The sequence below is a fragment of the Lissotriton helveticus genome, chromosome 7, assembly GCF_964261635.1.
Source record: "Lissotriton helveticus chromosome 7, aLisHel1.1, whole genome shotgun sequence".
Taxonomy (NCBI): Eukaryota; Metazoa; Chordata; class Amphibia; order Caudata; family Salamandridae; genus Lissotriton; species Lissotriton helveticus.
The window spans coordinates 1,960,335,545-1,960,352,031 of NC_136068.1; the positions used below are offsets into that span (position 1 = coordinate 1,960,335,545).

The window sequence follows — 16,487 nt, forward strand, 5'->3', positions numbered from 1 at the left end:
TCTCCTCTAACTGAGGCTTTGAAGGCATCCTATACCATTCCTGGGGGTGCAGTGTCTTTATTAAACGTGAAGAATTCGCAATTCCACCCTCTCATATAATTTACATACTCCAGATACAGAAGAAGTACTCTCTCAAAAGTCAATTTTTTCTGTGACCTAATTGCCCCTGCTAAGGAAAATTCATACACTACCGGGTTGTGATCCGACATGACCCTAGGAAAAAATTCAATTTGAGCATCCTTCAAAAGAGACAGTGAGACAAGAAAATAATCTAGCCTAGCGAAATTTTGATGGGGGGCCGAATAGTATGTATATCCCGGGCCAGTGCCCCTCAGGTTAGGCATGCATCAATCAAGCCTACATCTCTTAATAAATCCTTCAATGCCTTCCAAACTTTCGGCTTGCAAGTTGTACTTGCTGCCCCATCTCCCCCCTTGGATCCATTCACATTTAAATCCACATACACCAAATAAGGAGGGGGCTAAGAGGAGAACGCGACGGATAAGTGGGTCAATACTGAGGGATCATCTAAGACGGGAGCGTATACTGAACACAATGTGAATACCCTAGCCCCAGACTTAATTTCCATAATTATCCACCTTCCATGCTTATCATCAATCTTTCTGTCACAGATAACATTTTTATCTCTAGACAAAACTGCAACTCCCTTAGTCCTGACGTCCTGAGTCATATGTACAATCAGCATAAACCCTATATTATCGAGTATTTTCTAATCTTTACAAGCTATATGCGTCTCTTGAAGACACAGCAGATCTGCCCATAGAACTTTAAGGTCCTCTTGTACCCTTCTTATTTTGCTCCCATCATTGAGGCCACAGATATTTATGGTGGTGATGCGAATTGTAGCCATTATTCCTTTAAAAACATACCTACAAAGAATCCCAGCACAATTAAACAAAAACTTCCGGGCATCCCAACATGCAATGCAGATTGAATTTCCAAGATAGCCCTGAATCCTAAATTTGGCGTCCTCACCATTTTTACGCAACCAAAAAATCAAACTGAAAAATATAGCTTCATTCAACTGTAGATTGTTCTCACCTCTGAAACCAAAAAAACCATCAAACCCCCCTCATCCCCCAAGCCCTCCCCCTACTCCCTCCTCCCTACCCCCCCCCTCCCATCCCATGAAAGCTAACAGACCTCCGCGGGCTGAGTGATGGAGAAAGCACATAGTGCCATGGCGACTCCCCTTCCCCCCAACACGGAAAAGAAAAACAAAACTAAAGAGAAAAAGCCTGGAGGACCCATAAATGAAGCCAAAGCTATTTATAATCATTCTTGCTCATTTTGTTTCTCGCCACGAACCTGGTCGAGATACTCCTTGGCTAGAATTTCAGAAGTAAAAAATCTGACGGCCCCTTTGACAATTGTTTTACGCCTTGCTGGAGCCAGTAGGTACGCCTCAAACCCTGCATCCTGAAATGGTTTTAATAATTGCTGCAGACGCCACCTCCGCTCCAGGGTTATATGACAGAAGTCGGGGAGTACAAAGAAAGAGACGCCCTTAAACTGCCTTCTAGCCTCGGGGCGAGCTTTTTCAAAGATGGACTGCCTAAGTGCGGAGTTGCCAAAAAATACCAGAATCACCCTAGGCTGACAGGTATCTCTATTTGACAACTTCTGGCGAACAAAGGGGAATCTATGAACCCTCTGGATTTCACGCTCCCAATGTCAGCCATTAAGCTCCGGAAAAGATTCCCTAAAGAGACTAAGCATAAAGCTCCGAATATCGTCTCCTTCTATGCCTTCCTCAATTCCCAAAACTCTTAGATTATTTCTATGTTGGCGGTTCTCTAAGTCCTCGAGCTTCCACATTACATCAGATAGTTGGGCTCTTTCACCACCTCCAGACTGCCACAGTTCTAACTTCCATAGCATTCAGCCTTTCGCAAATTTCTCCACATGTACGACCTACTTTCCGAATTGCTCCCTCCAGTTTTTTTGTACCTTTTCTTGCTTTTTTACCATCTGCTCTGGTTTCTGCGTGATGCTCTTTAATGGGCTCCAGAATAAGACTCGCCAATGATTTTTCCTTTGGGGCAGAACAGCCGAGATGTTCCAACTGGGCAGGATCCACGGAAACTGCAGCCGATCCTGAAGGGGGAGCAATTCCAGCGTCTGAGTAGTCCCATTTCAGTCCAGAGACTCCACTGTTCTTTTTCTTCTGTGTTTCTTTAGATCCCTTCGAGGCTTTAGAGGTCCTCCGAGATTTTTTAAGTTGCCTCCGAGCTTTATGAGGAACAGCGTTTACATCGCAACGTTTACAACGAAGTACCTTTACGACACAACCATTACAACGCAACTTTCACAACGACTTGCGCTGGGGGGCGCTCTAGGATAGGGAATAGTTTTAATTTACTATCCAACACCTTCCCTACTATCCACGGTGACTGGAGTTAGAATAGTAAATTACACTATTCACTATCCAGCGCCCCCCAACGCAAGTCGTTGTAACGACTTGCGTTGTAAAACCTGCGTCGTAAAGGCATGCGTTGTAAAAGCATGCATTGTAACGACGTACATCCGAGCTTTATCGGGGGTTTCCACTGTGCTTGATCCCGAGGTAGTACCACTGTGCTCAGAATCAGAGTATTCCAGATTGGAGTCCGAAGTCCCTGAATGGGAGTCTTCTGTCAATGAAAAAATGTGTCTGGCCCATCCGAAATACCTTCTGACGTATTCTCTTTTCAAGGTGGTTTATCTGTGTCTTTGTTGCCTCCCTGAGCTGACGGTAAGCATGGTGCCTCGACCTCGGGTGGAGAAATAGAGCGCTTGTTAGTTGGGGGCAGGGCAGTCGTCCTCGTCGCCTGTGGTAGTGAGTGCTCAACAGCCCTAACTGCACAAGATATATTCGGATTAGCTTCATAGGCCACCAGCAGCCCTGTGTCTCCTGTAAAGCCTGAATCTCCTTGTTGCTTTGGGGAGTACCTTCTAGGCCAACAGTGGCGGCATCCGTCTCCACCTCGACCTCCCCATTTACAAGTCCTTCCCTGGCTTTAAAGAATGCAGTGATAGCCAGCTGAGGTGGTGTGGATGTAGAAACCGATTTAATTACTTTGTGAGCCATAACTGTCTCATCCGGAGCTTTTGAGACGCTGCATTTTTTGCTGACTGCCTGGTTTTTCTTCTGCAGCAGTGTCCGTTTGACCATCCCGAATCCTGTACTTTTTTTCTGAGTGCGGCTCTCTTGAGTTTTACCCAGACTAGTATCCACTGTTGCAGGTGAGTGCTCTTGCCTAAGTTGAGCAGCATTAAAACCTGCTGCCTCTTTCGGCTCCTTCAGTAATCTGCCATTTTTGGGGGCCTTTTTAGTTGAGGTGAGCAGCCAAATACTGCCAAACTCCCTTTGTGCCCTTCGCGCTTTGTTTACTAACTCACAACCAGCAGTAGAAACCAGATCTCCCCACAAACAGAGGGAGAAGCGCAAAAGTTCAGCCCATTCCTTGGGTGGTGGAGCTTTAACAGCCACCTTGCCTTGTGCTGCCTTGTGCTGCCCCTGCCCCTTTCTCCGACAGTCCGCTGTGTCTCCCAGCCGCTCCGCAGCTCCGCAAATCCCGTACCGGCGAGACAGCGTGCACCCGCTGTGAGCGTCCTCGGAGCTGCGAATGCTAAGCAGGGCACCCGACCAGCAACGCATCCAAAGTCGGCAAACCTGACCAGCACCGTCAAAGGTTGCGACGCTCCACTCGCAGCTGAAGCCGTAGCAGGTAAGCGATAACCTTCAAGATTCTCCATGCCTGTTTTATATCACTCCGTGCGGGACTCGGGGGAAGGGACTCCGCGAAGCTCTAGGCTGTCGCCATCTTGGCTTCCCAGAGGGCCTGAAAATTGGTTCTAGACAAGAAAAGACTAAATAATAATGTATTGGACCTTTCAGTTAGAGAGTTGTACTGAAGTCTCCTGAAGGTGGCAATAAAAAATTTTTATGGACCCTGCACTGCAGAAGTCTTGTGTTTTTAAAGCTTCATTCTGAAGGATTCTAAGATGCCTGTTTTCTGTTGTTTTAGATCTATTCTCACTACTACTGATTGGACTGACTGCAGTATGTATTTTCCTGATTTTTGGTGACTTCGAAGAACTGTACATTATATCAGAGGTACAAGTCCCCTTGAATACAATGCAGTTTACTCTCTAGAAACTTGCATGAAAATTGTTTGCATCACACTGAATCTAATGATGACTACAGAAATGTTAAATAGGGGGGCGCTAATGCACTCCCTTAGGAAGACCCCCAGTCAGCAGGGGCAGTGCCACAGTCATTGGATCTCCATGAGAGAGCGTTGGAGAAAAGCTTCTTTCATGAGGGGTATAGCTAACTGTTACTTACCTTTGCAATTTCAATGCCCGACCCTACATAGTTCACCCTTCACAAGCAAGAGTTCCTTCCTTCATCAAGGTCCACTGCCTCTCCTATGAAAGAGGAATAAACCCACCTCCTTTCTATATTTCTTTGTGCCCATCTGGGATTATCCTTCTGTATCTTGAGCTAAGGTTACATTTTGCCTACATTTTCTATATATTTTTTCTTTTAAGTAATGGATTGTGTCAAGTTACATTTCTGCCATTGCTTGGATCTGCATTCTGATTAATAAGGACTAAATGTATTCAGTAAGCACATCACACTTGTTAGTGAAATACTTGCAGTCCTTTTCTTTAGCTTTGCCGAAGGGAGAGGATGTTTCCCAGTTGCTGGCAGTAATGGAGTCTCAAGCTAAATATCTATTGGATATTGCTTAAGACTGCCCTACATCTTCTCCATGTCTGTGACTGGTGCTTTAGCAGCAAAAAGACGTGCATTTGAGGGGTTGGTAGTTGGATATGTCCCAGAAAGCCTCACTGTTGCCAATGCTCATTAACTAGGAATAAACTCTCTGGGGTAGAGCAGGAGTTGGTAATCCATAAGTCATTGAAGAACCAGAAACCTACTTAGGTTTTCAGACATAAATCAAGGAAAATCAGGAAAGTTCAGAAAACCTTATAAAAGATCAAGGCACAAGAACCATTTTCTATCGTACAATGGTTTCTGCCGACACAGTGATTGCAACAGAAGAGGTGATCAGGACTCTCAAGGAAATCAGAAGCAGATTTTCATGTTCCCTGTTAATTCACATGTCATTGACATGTCACATTGTCATGTGACATGGAGTCTCTGTTAATCTGCACTTTGTTGCCCTTTCTTGTTTTCTATAGGGGTGGGCGATGCTCACAGAGTCCTACAATGCGAAATTCCGCAGAGTTATAAAAAATACCTGCGAAATACCGCGGAGTTCCGCGTGCGGCGGAATGCCGCCCAGTTAGTATACTAAATACAACGACTCACTCTACAACATGTGGCCTACCGACCCCTAGGCCTGCAGCACAGTCAGAAGCACCGCCGCACTAAGGAGGCAAGACCAAGCTAACGCCCGGCTGTGCTAAAGGTTGTGGTATGTTAGTTGAGGAGCAGAGAAGCTTTATAGAACTCGTGTGTTCAGCTATGTCTGTACATGATGCAATGTTGCCGTTTTGACAATAAAATAGCACGCAGCTGGTAACAGTGCGAGAAGTGCAGTAGATGTGAAAAGAGCCGCCATCTCCTCAAGCTATGACTGGAGCAGTCAGAGAAACTGCCATAGTCAGGAAGACACTGGACCAAACAATAGGCGTGGTGCCCACTTCAGAAAACATTTATTTATAGACAATATCTGTCACTCATGGTTTCCCCTCTCTTGCCCCAGGCTTCGGACCTCTTCCTTCTCTCTGATGCCTTGATTTCCTCCCCCAGAATCCTGCATCATTGAAGCTTTAGAACTGCGGTGTCTCTTACGTCATGTTTGATTTGATCTTCTTTGCTGAAGTAATATTGTTGCAATGGCCGCAACTTTTGGAAATGGAATACAGCATAGTAAGGTTTGCTGCACTGGGGAGTTTTCACTTTTCAAGGTGATTTGGGGTAGTAGAGCTCACAATACAAGTGGCAATCGAGGCACGCTGGTGAACTCCGCTCCGCCTGTGGCTGGCGGAGTTTTTTTTGCATAACTTCGCACTCCACTTGGAATGCTGAGTGCCTAAACTCCGTGAACTCCGCCAGCGGAGTGGAGTTCCCGGCTCACCCGTAGTTTTCTACCATGGCTTATCTCCACACCATTTGCTCCACTCATGTAATACACTCTTTGTGAATTCTAGGAGTGCAGCAAGTGGGAAACGCACTGTTCATAACACAGCTAATGTTTGAGTGAGGCTAAAGTTAAGTCGACAGCTCATGCTCCCTCCCCATCTGACCCCAGTCCTGTTCCTGCCCAGCTCCTGCTCTTTTGTCTTAATATTTCACCATTAGATTGGATTCAGTTCCAGCTAATTCAAAGTTGGTGTGGCCCATGGGCTGCAGGGCATGAAAGACAGTAAAAGTCTGGATTTTTTCAAGCGCACATTTAGGGTGCCAACTATCATAGTTAAAGTTTGTTTTGCTACTTTGTGCCTTGACTTGGATTTGTGAATGATACATTTCACTAGACTAAACAATAAATTGATCATTGAATTTGAGGTTGTCCCACATCTGTTCCTCTTTGAAGGGGATCCAAGAACTTTGGAGGGGAATCAAAAGAGAACATTTGATGGACTGTTATGGCACTTGAAACTTAATTAATAAGATTTTAGAAACGTATTAACAAATCCAAAGTTAAACTAATATTCAGAAAAATCCACAAGAGAATTGACTCAGGTGCATTCTAACCTGGAACTTGAAGGAGGATGCTCTTGTTTTGCATGACACAAGGTACTGATTAAATTAAAAAGGGACCGCTATTAGATACTGATTAGGTAAATATGGTGTTCATCAGACAAGATTCAAAGTTATTATAAATGTGTTCATTGTTCTTGTTTGCAGCTCGCCTGCGTTCCCACTCTCTGGAGGGTTTACTTGTTCATCTCTCTGGTCATCCTCTTCTTGGTATGCTACGGGGTTGAGGTGAGTACTTGTACAGTTTCTGACCAATGTGCCTAGTCACTGACTTTTACCTTACTCTGTGAATCGACGTTCAAAGTTTTGTGGTAATAGAAAGAATGTTTAGTAATTACGTCTAGAGTTCGAATAAACAGCCCAGAAAGTCAACTCTAAATAAAATGAACAGCCTATGAAAAATACTGACTACTTTGCTTTGACTCACAACTTTGAATGCACTTATCAAATATGTCGGTCTTTGAAAAAATATATATGTTCTTTTATTACTGTTTTCTAATATTTTTACCCCCAGAATCATGTACTGGATACGCAGGAGCGGGTACAAGATATGTCTGTTTCCAAACTAATGTTTGCAGAAACTGATAGATATAAACACAAGGGATACTGGAGGTCTACTATAGGCTCAATATTGTGTGCCAATTCTGGAACATGGTGCATGTACGAAAAAGTGTCTGCATGAAAAGGAATAGAGTGTGAGAACAAGACAAAATATTCCCATCAGCCCACCACTTGGCAGAAACTCGTCATCTGGGAGTTTTTGTACAAGAACTGGTATCTGCTAGGTCTCTCACCTGTAGATATTGTGAGGAGCCCTAGAAACAGATCCTCCAGTGACAGAAGAGATGTATATATGACATGGCTGGATGGGAGGAGTTGCAGTGAAAGAATGTGTGAAAAGAAAACAAAAAGTGAATTAAAATTACCTAGTGTGATGCCAAGGCAACATACTTTATTAAGGGGGTCATCACAGAGATAATATTAAAAGCAACAGTGTGTGGATAGTATTAAACAAATATTACTATCAATCAGATGGATCTGGTCGACATGTTTCAGCCTGTAAAGGCTTTCTTCAGGACCTATGATATAAAGTACTACTGCAACAATTGTTGGACAAGTTATAAAATCCCTTGTCAGGAAAACCACAAGTTAAGTGGATGCCTACCGTATATCACGTGGTAGGTCAATGTTTTCTCACCTGTATGAAAAATAGAAACAACAGACACGAGACATACATGCAAAGAAATGAGAGACAGCAATGTATACATTAAACATCACATATATTGGCCTTTAATCTCATTTAGAACAAATATTTATTTAATTGTTGAAACTCACCCAAAGAATTTATGGGGGAAGGCGTCACCTCGCCTGGCACTCGCTCAGGTCAATAGAGGCCCCGCTCTGAGGAAATAGAAAAGGTAGCGAAATATCCATTTTTAAAAAAATAGCAGATCAATGAATTATTATCCATATTCATTATGTATCTCCTTCAAAACTGCCTACTTCAAATATGAGACAGTGGATACAGGATGTGGTTCACGGACCAGACAAAGCTGACAGATGACACTTATCTAGCGTTCCCTAAAGAAAGATAGAAGCACCAAGTATATCAGCTGAAAGTGGACCAAGAGGTGGAGCAAAAAATAAAATGAAATGCCCAACCTAAAAGCCCTGGGTAAGAAGTATCAACCCCAAGAGAAGAGTCAGAACAGAACTCCAAGAGAACAGGCCATCACTCCAATAAGGTTCTGTAAAGACTAGATGGCTTCTTAACCAAGCGCTAATTCACCCACCTGTCCGTCGGTACCTCGGGCTTCAACTGAGCCGAGGGGAAGGTACCGATGCAGGTGAAGACTGCGCTTATAAGGCCCAGTGGCTGACCATAGTGGAAACCACCAACCTTGGATAGTGATTGGCTGGAGGAGAAATGCTTAGTTTCAGAGTGGACCAGTGAGGAAGCCAACTGAATTTCCTCTAATTGGGCAGAGACTATTCACCAATCACCAAAGTTCACACGCACTCCTCAACGAGTCGCATGTGTAGTGTGCGACCGAGCAAAAGTTCCAGCTTAATTCTCAATTTGATGGGTTATTTAGACTGCTAAATTCAAGGAACCAAAACACAGATCAGGAGAACACGGAGCACCGTGTCTCGTAGATATCAAGCATAACAAGCCTGGGCAAAGTACTTTGTACATTGTACCCATTGGTCAATCCGGCCATATAGCAGATCTTATTGGCCCTTCTGTAGGCCAATCAAATCTCACAAAAAACGACATGAAAACAACGTCAACTATGGCGTCCCTGCGGTACAGAATCTAAAGTAAAATTCCCCGTAGTCAGAACTTCAGATGTGACACCATGTGTATACGGCCTGAGGTCGGGGGAAGACACTCGTTTGTAAAGCCATAATAACAGGTAACAGGTAATGTTTCCGGGGAGTACTGTGTGTGTAAAACAGCATAAATCAAGAGAGCACGGAGCACCGTGTCTCGTGGATATCAGGTATAACAAGTTAGGGCAAAGTACTCAGTGCGCTGTACCTATTGGTTTATCCGGCCATATAGTAGATCTTATTGGCCCTTCTGTAGACCAATCAGATGTCACAAAAAACGTCACAAAACGGCATGAAACCGATGACGTCCCTGTGGTACAGAATCAAAAGGAAAACTGCACGTAGTTGGAACTTCAGATGTAACATCTAGTATATACAGCCTGAAGTCGGGAGAAAACACTCATTTGTAAGGCCATAATGGGAGATAATGTTCCCGGGGAATACTGTGTGTGTAAAAAACAGCCTATTGGTAGAAAGGCTGAACTAGGGCACATGATTGGTCCGTGGATAGGCCAATCCCAGCTGATAAAAAATGGCAGAGGCCAATCCAAGTGGAATAAAGACCGTAATTATAAATAGCACGGATTTACAGTGCGATTTCAAAAGGGGCTGCAATGAGAAATAGTTCGAAAAATGCAAAAAGGTAGCAAGAAATAGGCTCCGAAGTAGAAGGAGCAGATTGCAGCAACACCAAAGATCTTTGTTGAGGATCGTGTGTTATGCATATTTGTCACCACAGCAGTTGCAAGGCGTAGTGTACGTAGAAGTAAGGGCAGCTAAGTTTAAAAATGGAACGGCCTAGCAAAGACATATATAGTGTAAAGGAAATACACCAAAATGCTCGATGTATGACAACCCCATGTTGGCTATCTCACTACTGCAATAGCTACCGGCTGATCCCAACCGGTAAGGTACAGAGATGTCAAAAGAAAGCACATTACTGGTATATATTGTGTGTTGATTTGGGGGGGAGGAAAAGGGGGGAGGAAAACCATGCCCTACCGTGGCATTGCACATGACCCTCCCACTCAAATGTAGGTAATAGTTCTGGAAACCAGGTGGCAAAATCTAAATCTGTACCCATGGAATTTCGTCGTTAAGCCCATCAGTATCACAGTGAAGCTTGAAAATCCAGTTCTGTTCCCTGATGAATAGGTACCGGGAGATATCCTTCACATGTGGGGGAATAAAAGGCTGTTCTAAAACTACCCATTTCATTTCCTCAGCGCTGTGTTTAATCGTAAGAAAATGGTTGGTGAGGCATGTAGCTTGTCTGTTACGTCTAATGGTGCTCAAGTGTTCCTGTATTCTGAGCTTGACTTTTCTGGATGTCATCCCAACATACCGAAGGGAACAGGGACAGGTAATCAAATATATGACCCTTTCACTGTTACAATTGGTATGGCGCTTAAGTACCCAAGGGTGTTGGGTGCCTATATCAATCATCATGGTCTTTACAGTCTCTGGGCACACTGAACACATGCCACAAGGATAGTGCCCTTGCACTGGTGGAAGATTCCATAGTGTTGTAGCAGGGTCAGAGTCCATGCCACGAGGTCTAGTGTGGACCAGTTCATCCCGCAAGTTTTGACTTCGCTTGAAAGCGATAAGCGGTGCTGGAATCCTGGTGCCTGCAGTGTTGAGGATGTGCCAGTTGTTTCACACTATTTTTTTAACTTGTGTGGAGGCTGAATTAAAGGTGGTCACAAAAGTCAGCCTCTCCAGAGGGGGTTTCTCGAAAGGTGGAGTCAAAAGAGTCTCTCGTGGGTTGTTGGACGCCCTCTTCCGTGCTTTTTTAATTAGGGCACCCGGGTACTGTCTTTGCTTCAGTTTACAATTTCTCCGAACCCTCAGGAATTGCCCGAAGGGCAGATTTTCACGGAGTGAGCGGGGGTGGTGGCTATCAAATCGAAGTAGCGAATTCCTTGCCATCGGCTTGCGATATAATTTGCTAGCCAAACGTCCATCCAATGGAGTGATAAGTAGGTCCAGGAAAGGGAGCTCCACTTTACTTGATTCCACAGTGAACCTGAGGAATCGGGTTTGAGTTTTGAGCCAGTTCTGAAAGGCTAAAAGGGAAATAGTGTCACCCCTCCAGACTAATAGAACATCGTCAATGTATCTCTTCCACAACAACACATGTTGGTGGAAAGGGTTGTTGTGGTCGAGTACATGACGTGTTTCAAAAGAGTAGACATAGAGGTTGGCTAAACTGGGGGTGAAAATACTCCCCATTGAGGTACCAGATGTTTGGAGGTACAGGGAATCCTCAAATTGAAAATAATTCTCAGTCATAGCCAAACGTGCCAACTCCATGATGAAACTTATTGGTGTAATGCGTATCATGAGGTTCAGCTTCCAATAAGCCTCGAACCGTATCGAGTGTCTCTTCCTGCGGGATGCAGGTGTAGAGAGACTACACATCAAAGCTGACTAAAATGTCAGTCTCGGTATCAAAGGCTATTTCAGGAAGTAACCGGAGCACGTCTTTGGTGTCTTGTAGGTAAGTAGACATTTTCTAAACAAGAGGTCTTAAAAAGACATCAACAAATGATGACAGGGGTTCCAACAGAGACCCAATCCCCGAGATAATGGGTCGTCCTGGGGGTGGTCTAGTGGCTTTATGAATTTTTGGTAAGGCGTAAAAGTAAGGAATGACTGGGTATGCAGTGACCAAATACTGGGCTTCATGTGCTGTTATCCAGCCTTCTGCAGTAGCCTCTTCCACTAGACTTTTTATCTCTGCTGTGAGTCTCAAGGTAGGGTCAATAGTCAGCAATCTGTAGGAGTTAGTATCTCCAAGCTGTCTAAGGCATTCTGCGCGATATGTGGCGGTATCCAGAATGACTATTGCTCCGCCTTTGTCGGCGGGTTTGATAGTTATACTCTGGTCCTTTGACAGAGTATTGATAGCCAGTCTTTCTGCTTTAGACAGATTTTGAAAAGTGTCATGTTTGGAGAGTTTCAAAGAGCCTATTTGATGGACCACCGCCTTCTCAAAGGCCCCAACCTTAGGCGGTACCTGTTGTAATAGTGGAGTGAAGGTGGATTTCTTTTTAAGACCAGTGTTAGTGTCTAGGTCCTGTTGGTTTTCATCCCTCATGGTGTTGGAAAAGAAAAAGTGAAGGCGGACCTTGCGGAAGAATTTTTCCATTTCTCCACGTAATTGAAAAGCGTCTCCACAATGCGTGGGGACGAAACCCAAACCTTTATTGAGGACTTGATGTTCAATTGTGGTCAGAGTACGTGTACTCAAATTCCCTACCAAGATTAGATTAGATTGGGGATAGGATACTTTGTAGGTCTTTAATTTTGCTTCCCCTACAGACCCTCTCACACAGTTAATCTTTGTCTGAAACTGATAGATAAGCAAGCCTGTGCATCTATATGCCAACCCACTTTTTCCCCAATTTTCTTTCATTTTTATAATTTTAGACTTGATATTCTTTGCATTCTTTGCTACAAAAATGAAATAATCATGACACCTATTCATCAATTGTGCCCTGAGGTCAATGTGAAGGGAAATTAAGCTTATTTTTATGAAAATTTAATTTTCTTTATTTTTGTAGGAAGGAATTATTGGAAACCGAGCGCTCTGGGTCTGGATAAAGAAGAAGGTTAACTACAAATCCAAAAGTCAGTACCAGAAGCTGCAGCGACTCCTGGAAAGGGCTCCACAGTGGCCACCGATAAACCAAACCATCTATCCTGACTCAGCTGTTACAGAGCTAGAAGTTGAAATAGACTTCTATCACAACCCAGCCAGCATTTGACATAAATGTGCAAGTGCTGACAAAGATGAAACTCAACTCCTAGCTGCATGGAATCCAAAAAGGGACTCCCTGGTCTTTTGGCCAGCACTATTTTTTTGTGAATGATTAACAATTGGATTATTCATTGCCGTAATCTTGTGATTTTAGAGTCGCATCCTGACCTCCTGAATCCACATACTTAGAATTTACTCAATAAATCTTGTAAAATTCAATGCTCCAAAACAGATCACAGCCTGCTGGTCAGTACCTGTTACTGGGGTAGAATGTGGGCCACTTCAGGGGTGGTTCTAGTCATTCTGTGCTTACAAGCCCATCTCCATACATTGTCAGGAAACAAAGTCAGGGTTTTGTACAAGAAGGGTAGGCTGTGGTTTTGTGGTACCTGCTATAGACACACAGTGAGAAATATGCCCAGCATTGGTCATTACTCAGATGTCAAGAAAGGACGTTTTGTAGAACGAACATATGACGATCTTGGCTCCAAATGTACCTGCCTACCTGCTCAGTGTTTCCCAACCAAGGCACTGCCGATAATGTGTAAAAGGAAGGTACATCACAGGGCCACATGATTAAATGCTGTATATGAGAGTAGAGCTATGTATGCGGGGCGAAAAGGATGGAGACACAACAAAAAGATCAGCATATGGTGTTCAGAATCAGATGGTTGCACATGGATGAAGTGTTGCTTGAAGAGGATGCTCCTGCCTCCTTTCTAAACAGCATAAGTGATGGAGTTTGCTGGATATGGTTCTAAAGGGAGTCTCAGGCCATAAGAAGCAATAGGAGAGGCAAGCAGTGGCAGTGTGTCAATGGGGTTGCTGCTGCTCCGACGAGAGAGTTTAAAATTCCTCTGCGTATCATTTCCTAAATAATGGGAGTTATTCCTGCAGTAGTTTCTTGAGTCATGTGATAAGGGGGTGTTCTGGGAAACACTGCATTTGGTCTGACAGTTTTCATACTGGTTCTACACCTTTTATTAGTCCAATATCTTTTTCAGTGAAATCCCATACTTCTGGATTCACTGTCTCTCTCAGATCAAAAGGAAGTTCATCAACATTTAAAACTAGATATAACCTTACAGCTGTCTTATGTCGGGCCATTTTGAACTCCACATCCTCATCATGAGTCTGGAATTCAACACTATTTGGTGTACAATAGATAGTACAGTTTAACTAGCACATTACGGGCCTCATTACGAAGTCGGGCAGACTTTAGTCCGCCCAACACCGTCTCCGTCCTGGGACCAGCAGACATCCAGCCAGCGGTCACGTCTGCCTCATTAGGATGCGACTGAACACTGTTTGGTCGTAATCCTACATTTCTCTATGGGAACATGTAATACGGCTGTAAATTGGCCTTAGTACATGCTCTCATGGGGAAATAGGAGGTAGCAGCAATCCCTGCACTCATGGTGTCTGCCACTGGTTGCAGGGATTGAAAGGGGGCACCTATCTTGGTTCCCAACCGGAGGCCTTTAGGGAAAGGGGGACCTTCTAGGGGCCCCCAAAGTCAACTTCAAACAGCCTTTCTGTGTCAGAAAGGCCGTCACGGAAAGGATGTCGGAGTCTGACATTGTAAACCCAAGGGTAGCAAGGCCGCCCTTGGAGATTATCAGCTGACTTCCTACTGGCGAACAGGCTCCTACAGCCCGTCGGAAGCCAGCTGGAATGTCCAACCGGATTCAATTCTGACCGCCTGAAACGATATCCGGCAGTCGGAATTGAAACCGAGGATCCATGCTTGAAGGTCTCCGACGTCAGGTCGGAGGCCTTCTGACACAGATCGTAATCGGCCCCTAAGTCTCTCCTTAATAGTTTTACAGCACTAGTGGCATAAACGAAAAACTGATAAACTTCTTCAAACTAACACATTTTTACGGGGACCTTTTCTGAAAATGGATTTGTGTTCTATTCATTTAAAACTCCTACAGCGTGGATCTTCTTTCCCGAGAGGGGTAGGTCTGGGATTTATGCTGTTCTTACAGTAGATGGGGTAACACCAGTGTCAATGAAAAAGAGACACTTGACGGCCATTAACCTCTCCTTTAACAAATGGTCCTCCGTGGTCCACCTCTAAGACTGTTCCAAGTACGCAATCTTCCTGCGCCCTCAGGCACCGTCATTGGGAATTTTCAGAACCTATGCTGTCATTATCTAACATCTGGAATTGCTGAAATGTATTTTGATTCTAGAATGGATTTGTATTAATTTTAGGCAACTGATTCTGATTAAACTTTGGGTTCTCCGTATTTTGTGGTATCACCTAGGCGTGTGGGATATGTATCATTGGAATTGGGTACTGGGTACTGGCTTTTTCATTTGCTGAGCTGGTCCATTTTGTATTTGCATTTGATTACCTCCCTGCATTGGAACATTTCCATTTAATCCATGAGGATTGAGCCTGCAGTCCCGCTTCCAATGCCCGATTTGATTGCAATATTGGCAAGGGGTCATTTTCTTCCATGTTGCAATATCAATGCCTGTTTTCGTGTCAACCGAAACACCTCTCCCTCTACAAAACCTCCCTGCATAGCTGGTATACCAGCCGGCAGACCAACACCTTGAAAACCACCAACATTTTCTGCAAAAGACAGATTCTGATTTTAGAAACACTTCTGGGCAAACTTTGTCTAAACCATCATGAATTTCTCATTTGTTTTCTGCTGCTTCATTTCCTGTTCATCACAGCAGTATTGCACATATCTCAGACTCTCGTCCAATGATTACTCTGCCAACAAATCACACTCAGCTTTATATGTGAACTCATTTCTGGTCTCAAGCAAAATGATAAACTCAGATATGAAAAATCCCATATCGTTAGGTCTGGATACTCTCTGCCACTGTGCTGCTGAAACACTGAGAGTAAACTCTCATAATAATCTTGCACTTGTTATTTTGGTTTTTGAGAAGTTCTCTTAATTGTTACCCAGTTTGCATGACCGCAGGAGATGTTGCATTAGTGCGAGGGTGTCATGTCGGTGGTCGAGAGCTGGCCATTGCACTGCAACCTTACATTCTGCCCACAAATCGCTCTGCATCTCAATGTCAACAAAGGCATTGAAACCAATCCAGAACACCTCTGACAGTTTTACAAATTTATCAACCTGAGTGTACCACTCCACTGATTTATATCTTAATTTAGGGAAAATATTAGTAAGTACAGCAAGCTCTCCTCCCATCCAAACTCTATGGACCTCTACCCCTCCCTCTACTTCTGTCAATAGAAAGTTTGACACTTCTCCTTCAGTACAAAACCCTGCTTGTTGCTTTTCCTCTGTCTGTTTTGGCTTTCCTTTTCTTTTTCAAGCAAAGAAAATATTTGTTTTAAAATGTATCAAAATCACTCCACACGCGAAGGCATTTTATTAATTTAGTGTTCTTAGTTTTCTCAGATTTCTCAGTAGTAAGGATAGAATATAATCTGGGGCCAGATGTACAATGCATTATACCGCTTGCAAATGGCCCATCGGGTCATTTGTGACCAATAAAATGCTCTTTGGCATGCACCAACCCTATTTTGTGAGTCGGTAACCTAGTACCAACTCTCAAAATAGGGTTGGTGAGTCCTTATTAGGAAGGGGTGTGTTAAAGATGTCCCTTCCTAATAGCGAGTCACACTGGTATGTAGGAATATTTTGC

General features: G+C 43.9%; 1 protein-coding gene across 1 annotated transcript in view; it reads left to right on the plus strand.

The window, feature by feature from the left end:
• LOC144770984 (putative cation-transporting ATPase 13A4) overlaps positions 1 to 15,108 on the plus strand; it is a 1,004,626-nt gene extending 989,518 nt beyond the window's left edge. The window contains exons 28-30 of the mRNA XM_078655851.1: positions 4,032 to 4,120; positions 6,890 to 6,970; positions 12,646 to 15,108. Coding sequence (XP_078511977.1) covers positions 4,032 to 4,120; positions 6,890 to 6,970; positions 12,646 to 12,849 — 374 coding nt within the window. The 3' untranslated portion in view covers positions 12,850 to 15,108. The remainder of the gene's footprint in view (positions 1 to 4,031; positions 4,121 to 6,889; positions 6,971 to 12,645) is intronic.
• Positions 15,109 to 16,487: the final 1,379 nt, after the last annotated feature.